Source organism: Moschus berezovskii, chromosome 16 (genome assembly GCF_049115385.1).
Source record: "Moschus berezovskii isolate FMDL1 chromosome 16, NW_MosBer_1.0, whole genome shotgun sequence".
NCBI classification, from domain to species: Eukaryota; Metazoa; Chordata; class Mammalia; order Artiodactyla; family Moschidae; genus Moschus; species Moschus berezovskii.
In genome coordinates, this window is record NC_142475.1 from 84,873,922 (window position 1) to 84,888,682 (window position 14,761).

The 14,761-nt window shown below is 36.9% G+C and overlaps 1 protein-coding gene across 1 annotated transcript; it reads left to right on the forward strand.

The window, feature by feature from the left end:
- Positions 1–4,759: 4,759 nt before the first annotated feature.
- On the forward strand, positions 4,760–5,689 carry LOC129560276 (olfactory receptor 4A47-like). Its single transcript, XM_055432356.2, has one exon. It carries the CDS (start codon positions 4,760–4,762, stop codon positions 5,687–5,689), a length of 930 nt encoding a protein of 309 aa, XP_055288331.2.
- Positions 5,690–14,761: the final 9,072 nt, after the last annotated feature.

Genomic DNA, 14,761 nt, shown 5'->3' on the forward strand with positions numbered 1-14,761 from the left:
AAAATGCCTTCCAAGAGTTTGTGGACTCCCCAAGGCTGGATTTTTACATACAGCAATAAACAAACATATTTCTCATTGGCAAAAATGTGTTGATTGCAATGATTCCTCTTTTGATTAATAAAGATATTTGAGCCTACTTATTAGTATGTTTATTTAATAGTCACAGTCTGAAATTGCAGTCACGTTTGCACCAATCTGTTTTATTACGACTCGTTGCAATTTCTATTTAAGACATCACTGTCCCATGTAGCATAAATTATTCCCTGTCACTTTGAGGGTAAACCCATCCCACTCAGTGTTTCATCAGCAACTTTGATACCTCTGTTTGCAAGGTGGAGTTTAAGTCCAATCAGTAGTGCAAATTCTCATTGCTTTGTAGGCAAGGAAGTTTCGTATTGTAAAATCCCATCTTTCCTCTGCAAAACCAGACAATCTGAAGTTGTCCAGAGGAGCACAAAATCCTTCAAAAGTGTTTGATAACTTGCTTCTAAAATCTGAGTTTGAAACTCCAAAATAAAGAGTTTAGGTGTTTGTTCCTTCTTTCTCCCTCTTTCTTCCTCTTTTTTGTTTGTCTACTTTCTTTATTGATTCATCTTGAGTACTTAAACAATGCCTGGCCCACAGGAGGTACTCAATATTTGTTGAATTGATTAAATAAAATTTTGGAATTAACATATACAGACTACTATATTTAAAATTGCTATCCAACAAAGACATACTGTATAGCACATGGAACTCTGCTCAACATCCTGTAGTACCTTAATGGGAAAAGATTTTGAAAAAGGATAGACGCATATATTTATGTGTACCTGGATCACCTTGCTGTACACCTGAACCAACACACTGTTAACCAGCTATATTCCGATGCAAAATAAATATTAAAAATAAAGATTTTAATTTAGTAGTTTTGTTATTGATTGACATGTTTACCTCTTAGAAAGATTACCTTGTTTTGTTTGAAGCCCATGATCTTTGCTTATACTTTGGGCTACTGTGCTATAGTTTATGTTCACATCATAAGCCAATTAATGAGGTCCACTTAGTTCTTAAACTTATTTTAAAAATTGTGGTGAAATATACATAGCAAAATTTACAATTTGACCATTTTAAAGTGGCACTAAGTCAATTCACATTGTTGTGGAAACATTACCATCATCCATTTCCAAAACTTTTCCAGCTTTCCAAACTGAAATTCCACAGCCATTAGACAAAATTCTCCATTTTCACTCACTGAGCCCTAGGCAGAGCAACTACCATTCTATTTCCTGCCTATGAATTTGACTACTTTAAGTGCCTCATATAAGTGGAATCATAGTATTTTTGTTTTTTGGTGATTGCCTTTTTATCACTTATTATAATTTCTTTACCCCATTAAGTGCTTGGCACCTTTGTTGAAAATTATCTAAACACATATAGGAAGATTTATTTCTACACTATTTTACTCCATTAGTCCACTGTCCATCTTTATTTCAACACTGGGGCTGTGGTCACCATAGCTTTGTATAAAATATTTTATAATCAGGAGGTATGAGACTCCTGATCTTCTTTTTATAGATTGTTTTGACAATTTGGAGTCCTTGAGATTCTATATGAATTTTAGCATGGGTTTATCTGTTTCTGCAAAAAAAAAGATTTTGTGATTATGATAGGGACTGCGCTGAATCATTTAAGGTATTATTGGTATCTTAATACTATTGACTATCCCAGCTCATAAACGTCTTCTCGTATGCGTGTGTTCTATATATCTCTCAGCAACATTTTGTAGTTTTCAGAGTATAAGATTTTATTTTATTCTTTTCTGATGCTTTTTTAAGTGGAATTATTTTCTTCAATTCTCCTTGGGTTGTCCATGATCAGATAGAAATTCAATTATCATTTCATAGAAATGAGATTTCATAGAAACACATTTCATAAAACTAGATTTCATAGAAATCTCTCAACAAGTTGGTAATAGAATGTACCTTGACAAAGATCCATATATGACAGAACTACAGCTAATAAATTCCTCAACATGAAAGGTTGAAAGCTTTTCCATTAACATCTGTAGTAAGACAAGAGGGGATATTCTCTCTGGTCCTTTTTAACATAGTACTGCCATAACATAGTACTTCCTGTGAAAATTCTAGTTTTCCAAGTACAGCTCCTGTTTTCTCTGAAGGGAGATAGTTTTATTCATTAATTTTATTTAGTTTTCCCTCCTGTAACAGTGCTTCTGATGGTAGCAGCTTGCTATCCTTTCAACCTCAGCTGAAGCATCACCTTTGAAGAAAGGTCATCTCTACATTTTCCACAGTAGACTCTCTCTTATCTTTAGCCACAGTTTTCTATTTCTTATAAGCAGTGAATAAGACTGAAGTTACTTTGTTAAGTTGCCTCATTCTTTATCGTCTGACTCTAAGAAAGAAGATCCATGCAGGAAAAAACCTTTCACGTGTTTTTTCCTCCAGGTTTCATTAATCTCTGTGTCCTTACTTATAGGACAGTTGCTGACATGACAGAGATTCCTTGACTTAAAAAAAATAATTGATAATGATTGGATAAAAAATTAGCTATTATATCTAAAATTTTAAAATATTTAATTGCTTTTTGATATAATTTTCATTTATCTAACCAAATTAAGGTGATTAAATTGAGTACTAAACAAAAGGAAAGAAAATATTGCTGTGGCAGGTGGGGAAAGAAATAACAAGTAAGTTCACTGTGACAAAATTTATGATTATTTTTGATTGACTTTAGTCTCATAAAGATTCTTCTGGTATTATTTATGTGACTTTGACTTTTAATATCTTTACATATAGATGCTTTAAATAAAAAACTCTGGGGGAAATCCCAGTGAATTAATTAAACAAGAATCAGTCTTGGACACATTCCAATTGTAAGACTCAATGATAATTGTGGCTGAAAGGGGTGAAACATCCCATGATCTTCCCCCCTAACAGGCAGAAGATGTTATCCATTAGTAACTGGGATCAATTTTTCAGGAGGTCCTTTTATAGACTTAAAGCATGACAAAAAACATTATGAGAATGTCTTTCAAAATCTCAGTCAATGAGTCTGGTCATGTTAATACAACAGAATGAAAAGGGCTAAACAGTCAAATGTTATTTTTCTTTTTGAAGTCAGTAGGAAAGATGTTACTTCTGAAAAGTTTCCCTGCCAAATAACTAGTTCATTTCTTCTATGTGTGTGTAAGATTTGCTACTCATTTTCATAAATTTCCTAACAAAATAAACTTTTGTTTTTCTGGGTGTGCACAATAGAATTCCTTTCAAATAACCAACACAACACATAGAAATGTGCCTCTGAATAATCAGAAGACTCCATGGAGAAAATGGACAGATAGTCAAATGAAATAAAATGCATCCTCAAGTAATAAGGTGGCCTTTTGTCCTCTGTTATCAAACTGGATGAAAAATGATTTCAAACATTTATGTGTAACTTAAAGTCACTCTTAGATTCTGAACAAGCCTCCACAAGGTAAGATTAGCAGTAAGTAGTGGGAACCCAGCTCATAATTGTGGGACTGTCTTTAATATGTAAGAAATTTAATTACTTTGAAATCAATCAAACTTAGATTCAATTCTAGGTATGTCCCTTAGAAATGTATGATTTTTGGAAAATGAATGAGATCTTCTAGCATTAGTTTCATCAATTATAAAATGAGGATTACAGTTCTTGTTACTGTCAATATTAAACAGTAGACTGTGTGTATGATTAGAATATACTCTAGGATTTTTGAGCAGTAGCGTGATGTCATTTGGGCTGCTTCAGGAGAACCAATTGTTGGAGGCTAGAATAAACATGGAGAGACTTGGTAAGAGCCTATTACAGTGGGCCAGGAAGAAATTAAGAAGTAGAGAATGATCAAATTTGTGATATAGTTTCATATTAGAGTGAATAGGATTTATTAAAGGTTTATGAGAGTAACAGATGAATGAAGAGTACAGCAATTTTTTGTCTGAACAATAACATGGAAAAAGCATTTAATGAGATAAATAGGGAGCACATCTTTAAATTTTGTATAGAAAACGCTTATGTTTATTATGGACATTTAAAAAGTTTTTAAATACTAAATTGCCATTCACTTGGATGTCAAAATTAGAGATGTTGCATATCCAAGTTTGCAAATTAAGAGGAGAGGTAGGGGCTAGGGACACAAAACCACTGATGTAGCATTTAATTGTCAGGAAAAGGGAACTATCCACCTAAAAGCCTAAGAAGTGTCAGTGAGGTCTGAGACAGTTCAGGACAGGGAACTTCCATTCACAGTTTGATCTACCCACATTGATTATGTAAATTACCTCAAGCGGGCCTCAAGTATTAGACTTTTGTGACTATAAATGCTGCACTTTTTGGATTTCTCTTCCTTATTTTTTTTAATTAATTGAATTTTTTTTGCCCTTCAGCAAAGCTGAAGCTTTGCTTCCTCTGGAAAGTCTTCTGTCATACCTATTTGATATACTCCTATACTATGACTCTTAGCACTGTTTGAATATTCATTTAATGGCACTAAAAACATGAGTCTGGAATTGCCTGATTTGTCCTTATGTGTCATAGCACTGAGGGAAAGAAACTCTGCCTTCAACTTGATAATAAAAATGTCCATGACACATCAGACACAAATGGTTGTTCTATACTCATTCTTCCAATAAATGGAAAAAAAAACCTTACATTTGAGCATTTTCCACCTTTAACTTTCCCTTCTTGTTTTGTAGGTAAGTTGCTTCTACTACATGAAGTCAGCTCCTGTCCAGATTAGATGGAATCAAGAAATAATGTAACCTACTTTGTTCTCCTGGGACTCACACAGAATCCAAAGGAGGGGAAAGTACTTTTGGTTATGTTCCTGTGTGTCTACATTTTGACTGTGGTGGGCAATTTTCTGATTATAGTCACTATAACTGTCAGTAAGACACTGAACACACCAATGTACTTTTTTCTTGCTTGCTTATCATGTATGGATATTGCTTATTCCTCTTCTATTACCCCCAGATTGATCTCCGACTTGTTCTTTGGAGAAAAAACCATAACTTTCAGATCTTGCATGACACAGCTGTTTACAGAGCACTTTTTTTCTGGATCAGGGGTCTTCCTTCTTCTGGTGATGGCTTATGATCGATACGTGGCCATCTGCAAGCCCTTGCATTATTTGGTGATCATGAGGCAGAGGGTGTGTGTCGTGCTGTTGGTGGTGTCCTGGGTTGGCGGTTTTCTGCACTCAGTAATTCAACTTAGCACTGTTTATGGGCTCCCTTTCTGTGGCCCCAATATCATTGATCACTTTCTCTGTGACATGTACCCTTTATTGAAACTGGTCTGTACTGATACCTTTGTCATTGGCATCTTAGTTGTGGCCAATGGGGGACTAATCTGCACTATTGTGTTTCTGCTCTTACTTGTCTCCTATGGAGTCATCCTGCACTCTCTGAAAAACCTGAGTCAGGAAGGGAGGTGGAAAGCCCTCCAGACCTGTGGTTCCCACATTACTGTGGTTGTCTGCTTCTTTGTTCCCTGTATTTTCATGTATGTAAGACCTGCTAAGACCTTCTACATTGATAAATCATTGACTGTGTTCTATACAGTTATAACCCCCATGCTGAACCCACTAATCTACAGTCTAAGAAATTCTGAGTTAACTTACGCTATGAAGAAACTCTGGAAAAGAAACATCATATCCCATATTAAATAAATGTATCATCCATCATGAAGGGAGTCATTTGACATCAAAGTTCATTTTTTAGAACGTAAAAGTCATTTTAAAATTTGTTCTGATTTCTCTTTCATCAAAGAGTTTATGGTAATTATAATTAAAGATTACAATTATACAACCATCGTATAATAGCATTTTTCCTACTTACTAGAATATAAAGACTATAGTTACTTGCCTATCAGTGTATCTAGAATGGTGTAATGCCTATATAGCAAGGAATTGATATGTAATGAATTAGCGAGTACATTTTTATATAATTATACTGATTTTTCATCAACTTATGCATTTATATTTTTATTCTTTTCCAGAGACAGTGTAACTTTCATTTGGCATCTTGTCATTTAAGTTAGAATTTTTACTTATACAGTTTAAAATGCATAATTCTGTATGGCTTGCTTTTACTGTATTTCATTTGCATTATACACAACATTTTTACCTTTATACTTTTAGTGTTTACAGTGAGACTGAAGTAAAATAGATAATAAATAGCATAAGTGAAAACTGAATGCTACTAAAGTGTAGTTACTCAGTGGAATCTGACTCTTTGCCACCCCATGGACTGTAGTCCACCAAGCTCCTCTGTCCATGGAATTCTATAGGCAAGAATACTGGAATGGATTGCCATTCCATTTTCCAGGGGATCTTCCTGACCCAGGGATGGAACCTGGGTCTCCTGCATTGCAAGCAATTTCTTTACTGTCTGAGCTACAAAGAGATCCAGACAATATGAGGTGAAATGTAAAATGAATTTTCTATTTTTCTCTCAGCTTCTTCCAGTCCTCATTCTCAGAGGCTGACCCTGAATTTGTTTCTTAATTATCATCTAGTAATAATCTTTGCAGATGCAAGTGTATTCTCTATATGTATATTTGTTTTCTTCTATGTATGCATCACTTGCTTTTGCTATGCAATATCTTAAAGATATTTCCATACCAGTCCATATGTGTTTCTTAGATTTTCTCATTTTTCAAAACACTCTTTATAAATTTATGTCAAAATCAGTGTCCATTCTTTTCATGAGATTCCCAAACTTTTTATGACAATTATATTTCCAATAAATGTATGTTTTTGAATATGTGCAAATATAAGGTTCTAGGTATAGAATTGTTATTATATTTGATTCAATGGTCAGGTAGTATATGCATTTAAAATGATGATACTGATATGTATTGCCAAAATATCATTCTCTTTTTTAAAATTAATTTTAATTGGAGGAAAATTGCTTTACAATGATGTGTTGGGGTCCGCCATGCTGCTGGTGCTGCTGCTAAGTCGCTTCAGTTCAGTTCAGTTCAGTTCAGTCGCTCAGTCGTGTCCGACGCTTTGCGACCCCATGAATCACAGCACGCCAGGCCTCCCTGTCCATCACCAACTCCCGGAGTTCACTCAAACTCATGTCCACAGCCATCCAGCCATCCAGCCATCCAGCCATCTCATTCTCTGTCGTCCCCTTCTCCTCCTGCCCCCAATCCCTCCCAGCATCAGAGTCTTTTCCAGTGAGTCAACTCAGTGTCCAATTCTGTGCGACCCCATAGACGGCAGCCCATCAGGCTCCCCGGTCCCTGGGATTCTCCAGGCAAGAACACTGGAGCGGGTAGCCATTTCCTTCTCCAATGCATGCAAGTGAAAGTGAAGTCATTCAGTCGTGTCTGACTCTCCATCCATGGGATTTTCCAGGCAAGAGTACTGGAGTGGGTTGCCATTGCCTTCTCTGGGTTTCTGTCATACAACAGCCCAAATCAGTCATAATTATGCACATATCTTCTTGCTTCCTAGCTCAGTCAGTAAAGAATCTGCCTGCAATGTAGGAGACCCGGGTTTGATTCCTGGGTGGAGAAGATCCCCTGGAGAAGGAAATGGAAACCCACTCCAGCATTCTTGTCTGGAGAATCCCATGAACAGAGGAGCCTAACAGGCTTGTCCAGGGCTCGCAAGGGCCGGACAAGAGTTAGTAACTGAACCAGCACCACCTCCATCTTGAGCCTCCACCCCTGTAGGTCACCACAGAGTGCCAAGCTGGGCTCCCTGTGTTATACAGAAACTTTTCACAGTTATCTGTTTTATACAAGCTAGTGTATATAAGCCGATGCTACTTTTTCTGTTTGTCCCACTCTTTCCTTCCCCTGCTGAGTCCACGAGTCCCATCTATACATCTGCGTCTCGATTTCTTTCCTGCAAATAGGTTCATCAACAACATTTTTCTAGATTCCATATAGATACATTAATATACTATATTTGTTTTTGTTTTCTGACTTACTTCACTCCAAACTATTGCTCTTGAGGTAGTACTAACAGCTACTGTGTCTGTGCTTAGCTGCTCAGCTGTGTCCTATTCTTTGCGACCCATGGACTGTAGCCTGCCGGGCTTCTCTGTTCTTGGGATTTTTCAGGCAAGAATACTGGAATGGGTTGCCATTTCCTCCTCCAGGGGATCTTCCTGACTTAGGAATCGAACCTGGGTCTCCTGTGTCTCTTTTACTCACTGAGCCATTGAGGAAGCCCCACTAACATCTATTGTCCTGTCCATGGTCCATGTGAATTTTTTTGACAACATTCTCAACAACCAGTACCTGATAAATATATTTATCACATCTGATTAAAGTCATCTTTTACTTTAACTGCAAACCTTTTGATATAATTGAGTTTGAGTATCTTCCCACATGTTTGATTTGTATTTGTTTGTGGATTATATATATACATGTCTTTAATCTGATTCATTCAATTTTTGATTTTTATGAGAGAATTTTAAGCAAAAGAAATGATCTCTTTTACATTGTATATATAGTTTATGTTTTCTGGCTATATGCTTTTTAACTTTTATCCTATATAGAATTATTTTTGCATGTAAAACTTTTTGTAGTTTATATTAAATTTTAAAAATTGTATTGTGCTTAGGAAGAATTTTCTCATTTCACTTGCACCAAAAGTTATTCAATTATTTTTTTCTTTTGCATTTAATTTTTCAAGCATTTTTCATATCTTACACCTTATAACATTTGATTCATCTTGAATTTATTTAGGAGTTTAAATAGTGGTTGATTGTATTTATTCTGTAATTTTAGAATTTTTAAAAATATTCACCTATTTATCTTTTTGGCATTGATTTTAAATTCTGACTATTTTATTTAGAACTCCCACTGTATTTGGGTCCAATTCAAAAGTTTAATCTTTTCACTGATCTCTTTATTCAAGTGCACCTTAATTCATGTGCACATAATTGCTATGATAGCTAATATATTTTGACATGTGAAGACTCTAGCAGTCTCTTATTAGTATTCTTTCTCAGAATTTTGCCTAAGCCCATATATTTCAAAATTATTAGAAATAGGATAATAATTTAAGTATAAGTAAGATATAAGTTTAAATTAAAATTAACTTAAAATTGTTCAAATAAATTTAAAATATATTCAAAACAATTATTTTCATTAAGATTCCCCTTGAGAAGGTTAATTTAAGAAGAGTTTATACCTTTAGAGTATGAAACACTGTTATCCAGATAAGAATTGATGTTTTCAGTTAACAAATCACCTATTGTAAAATCGGGTAAAACTTACAGTTCCTGCCTGTGTTTCTAATCCCTTGTAGATAGCTGCTGTTCTTTAGCTATGACACCTAAAATGCTACCTGACACTTGCTTTAGGAAAAAAATCTTCTCCTTCTAGAAGTTCAGGACTTAAATCACTGCTGATCATCTTGTGCTGCTGAGATCTTCTTGCAAATGTGCTGTACTAACTCGCTTCAGTCCTTTCTGACTCTTTGCAACTCTATGGACTGTGGCCCGCCAGGATTCTCTGTCCATGGGATTCTCCAGGAAGAATACAGTAACAACAACAACAGCAACAAAAAAGAATGAAAGAAAAAGGAAAAAATGAAAAAAATTCTTAGTATACAGGTTTAGAGATTTTTTTCTGAAATGCAAACCTGTTTATTTTATTTTGACTTATTACAACCCCAGGTAGCACTAGTGGTAAGGAATCTGCCTGCCAATGCAGGAGATGCCAGAGACCTGGGTTTGCTCCCTGGGTTGGGAAGATGCCCTGGAGCAGACAGTGGCAACCTACTCCAGTATTTTTGCCTGAAAAATTCCATGGACAGAGGAGCCTGGCATGCTACAGTCCATGGGGTGCAAAGAGCACAGGCACAGAAACTGAGCACATGAACTTGAAATGACAATTTCTCTTTAAATTGTAATTTTCAGGTAGCATAAATTATTTCCTGTAACTCTGAAGGTAAACTCATCTCAGTCAGTGTTTCATTAGTCAAACAAGTGCCTCTGTTTGCAGGATGGAGTTGAAGTCCAAACTGGTGTGTAATCTGTTGTGTATATGCTTTGAAGGAAATTTCACATTATAAAATCCTCTCTTCTGCAAAATCAAGCTATTTGCACTAATCTGGAGGAGCAAAAAATCCTTCATAAATATTTGCTGATTTGCTCCTAAAACTGATTTTGAAACTCCATAACAAAGAGTGTAAGTTTTGTTTCCTTCTTTCTCCTCCTCCCTTTTTTGGTCTGCTTTGTTTTTGACGCATCCTGAGTACTTAGAACAATGTCTGGCCCATGGTAGGTACTCAATATTTATCAAGTTGATTACATAATACTTGGAAATTGACAATACAGACTAGCATATCTAAAATAGATATACAACAAGGACCTACTCTATAACATAGAGAACTCCACTCAATATTTTGAAATAACTTAAATGAAAAAATAATTTGAAAAAATAGTTGCATAAAATATGTATAACTCAGTCCCTTTGCCTTACACCTGACACAAACACATTGTTGATCAGCTGTACTCTAATATAAAATAAAAATAAAAAATAGAAAATTTAATTTAGTGGTTTTGCCATTGGATTGACATATTTACCTCTTAAATAAGTTACCCAAGTTTATCTGAAGCCAATGATATTTGCATATACTTTGGGCTATTGAGCTATCGTTTATGTTCCCATCATAAACCAATTAATGAAGTCACCTTAGTTTTTTTTTTCTTCCTTTTAAGAAACTGACTTTATTTTATTATTATTATTTTTGACATGGAATGCAACCCACTCTAGTATTCTAGAGTGGGAGCTCTGCTCTCTAGTTGTGGTGTGTGGGCTTCTCATTTCTGTGGCTTCTCTTGTGGGGAGCACAGGCTCTAGGTACATGGGTTTCAACAGTTGCAGACTGAGGGCTCAGTAGTTGTGACTTGCTGTCTCTAGGGCGCTGGGCTTCAGTAATTGCGGCACTGGGGCTCATTAGTTGTGGCTAGAGGACCCTGGAGTATGCAGACTTCAGTAGTTGCGGTGTGCAGTCTCTCAAGCCATGCCTCTCAGGCTCTAGAGCATGCTCAGTGGTTGTGGATCATGGACTTAATTGCTCTGCAGCATGTGGAATTTTCCAGACCAGGGATTGAACCTATGTCCTTGCACTGGCAGGCGTATTCCCATCCACTGCACCACCAGGGAAGTCCCTTAGTTCTTAAATTTATTTTGAAAATTGTGCTCATATATACATAAAGAAGGTTGACGCCAGGCCTCCCTGTCCATCACCAACTCCCGGAGTTCACTCAAACTCATGTCCATCGAGTCGGTGATGCCATCCAGCCATCTCATTCTCTGTCGTCCCCGTCTCTTCCTGCCCCCAATCCCTCCCAGCATCAGAGTCTTTTCCAGTGAGTCAGCTCGTCGCATGAGGTGGCCAAAGTGTTGGAGTTTCAGCTTTAGCATCAGTGCTTCCAATGAACACCCAGGATTGATCTCCTTTAGAATGGACTGGTTGGATCTCCTTGGAGTCCAAGGGACTCTCAAGAGTCTTCTCCAGCACCATAGTTTAAAAGCAACAGTTCTTCGGTGATCAGCCTTCTTCACAGTCCAACTCTCACATCCATACATGACCACGGGAAAAACCATAGTCTTGACTAGATGGACACTGGTTGGCAATGTAATGTCTCTGCTTTTCAATATTCTATCTAGGTTGATCGTAACTTTCCTTCCAAGGAGTAAGCGTCTTTTAATTTCATGGCTGCAATCAGCATCTGCAGTGATTTTGGAGACCCAAAAAATAAAGTCTGACACTGTTTCCACTGTTTTTCCATCTATTTCCCATGAAGTGATAGGGCCAGGTGCCACCATCTTTGTTTTCTGAATGTTGGGCTTCAAACCAACCTTTTCACTCTCCTCTTTCACTTTCATCAAGAGGCTTTTGAGTTCCTCTTCAATTTCTGCCATAAGGGTGGTGTCATCTGCATATCTGAGGTTATTGATATTTCTCCCGGCAATCTTGATTCCAGCTTGTGCTTCTTCCAGTCTAGTGTCCTCATGATGTACTCTGCATATAAGTTAAATAAGCAGGGTGACAATATACAACATTGTCATACTCCTTTTCCTATTTGGATCCAGTCTGTTGCTTCATATCCAGTTCTAACTGTTGCTTCCTGACCTGCATACAGGTTTCTCAAGAGGCAGGTCAGGTGGTCTGGGATTCCCATCTCTTTCAGAGTTTTCCACAGTTTATTGTGATTCACACAGTCAAAGGCTTTGGCATAGTCAATGAAGCAGAAATAAATGTTTTTCTGGAACTCTCTTGCTTTCTCCATGATCCAGCGGATGTTGACAATTTGATTTTTGGTGCCTCTGCCTTTTCTAAAACCTGCTTGAACATCTGGAAGTTCACAGTTCACATATTGCTGAAGCCTGGTTGCAGAATTTTGAGCATGACTTTACTAGCGTGTGAGATCAGTACAATTGTGTGGTAGTTTGAGCATTCTTTGGCACTGCCTTTCTTTGGGACTAGAATGAAGACTGACCTTTTCCAGTCCTGTGGCCACTGCTGAGTTTTCCAAATTTGCTGGCATATTGAGTGCAGCACTTTCACAGGATCATCTTTCAGGATTTGAAATAGCTCAATTGGAATTCCATCACCTCCACTAGCTTTGTTCGTAGTGATGCTCTCTAAGGCCCACTTGACTTCACATTCCAAGATGTCTGGCTCCAAGTGAGTGATCACACCATCGTGATTATCTTGGTAGTGAAGATCTTTTTTGTACAGTTCTTCTGTGTATTCTTGCCACCTCTTCTTAATATCTTCTGCTTCTGTTAGATGCTTCCCATTTCTGTCCTTTATCGAGCCCATCTTTGCATGAAATGTTCCCTTGGTATCTCTAATTTTCTTGTAGAGATCTCTTGTTTTTCCTATTCTGTTGTTTTCCTCTATTTCTTTGCATTGATCACTGAGGAAGTCTTTCTTGTCTCCTCATGTTATTCTTTGGAACTCTGCATTCAGTTGCTTATATCTTTCTTTTCTCCTTTGCTTTTCGCTTCTCTTCTTTTCACAGCAATTTGTAAGGCCTCCTCAGACAGCCATTTTGCTTTTTTTGCGTTTCTCTTCCATGGGGATGGTCTTGATCCCTGACTCCTGTATAATGTCACGAACCTCCGTCCAGAGTTCATCAGGCACTCTATCAGATCTAGCCCTTTAAATCTATTTCTCACTTCCACTGTATAATCATAAGGGATTTGATTTAGGTCATATTTGAATGCTCTAGTGGTTTTCTCTACTTTCTTCAATTTAAGTCTGAATTTGGCAATAAGAAGTTCATGATCTGAGCCACAGTCAGCTCCTGGTCCTGTTTCTGCTAACTGTATAGAGCTTCTCCATCTTTGGCTGCAAAGAATATAATCAATCTGATTTCAGTGTTGACCATCTGGTGATGTCCACGTGTAGAGTCTTCTCTTGTGTTATTGGAAGAGGGTGTTTGCTATGACCAGTGCGTTCTCTTGGCAAAACTCTATTAGCCTTTGCCCTGCTTCATTCCGTGCTCCAAGGCCAAATTTGCCTGTTACTCCAGGTGTTTCTTGACTTCTTACTTTTGCATTCCAGTCCCCTATAATGAAAAGGACATCTTTTGGGGGTGTTAGTTCTAAAAGGTCTTATAGGTCTTCATAGAAATGTTCAATTTTGGCTTCTTCAGCATTACTGGTTGGGGCATAGGCTTGGATTACTGTAATATTTAATGGTTTGCCTTGAAAACGAACAGAAATCATTCTGTCGTTTTTTAGATTGCATCCAAGTACTGCATTTCAGACTCTTTTGTTGACCATGATGGCTACTCCATTTCTTCTAAGGGTTTCCTGCCCACAGTAGTAGATATAATGGTCATCTGAGTTAAATTCACCCATTCCAGTCCATTTTAGTTCACTGATTCCTAGAATATCTGTGTTCACTCTTGTCATCTCCAGTTTGGCCACTTCCAATTTGCCTTGATTCATGAACCTAACATTCCAGGTTCCTTTGCATTATTGCTCTTTACAGCATCAGACCTTTCTTCTATCACCGGTTACATCCACAACTGGGTATTTGTTTCGATTTGGCTCCATCCCTTCATTCTTTCTAGAGTTATTTCTCCACTGATCTCCAGTAGCATACTGGGCACTTACCAACCTGGGAAATTCTTCATTCAGTATCCTATCATTTTGCCTTTTGATACTATTCATGGGGTTCTCAAGGCAAGTATACTGAAGTGGTTTACCATTCCCTTCTCCAGTGGACCACATTCTGTGCCAAATAACTAGTTGATTTCTTCTATGTGTAAGTAGGATTTGCTTGTCATTTTGATATATTTCCTAATGCAATACATTTGATTTTCAGTGTGTGCACCATGGAATTGCTTTCAAGGAATCTGCACTTCACATAAAAATGACCTGAATAATCAGAAGACTCTATGAAGTAAATGGACAGAAAGTCAAATAAGCTATATGCTCAAGTAATAAGGTGGCCTTTTGTCCTCTGTTGTCAAACTGGATGAAAAATAATTCCAAGTGTTTATGAGTAACCAAGTTATTCTTCAGATTTTGAACAAGCCTCCAGAAGGTAAGACTAACATTAAATAGTGGGAACCAAGCTCACAGCTGTGAGACCTTCTTTATTATATAAGAAAATAAATTACTTTGAAATCTATCAAACACATTTAATTCTAGGTATATGACATAAAAATGTGTACTTGATAAAATGAATTAGATATTCTGAACCTTAAGTTCTTCACTTATGAAATAAGGATTACAGTTCTTG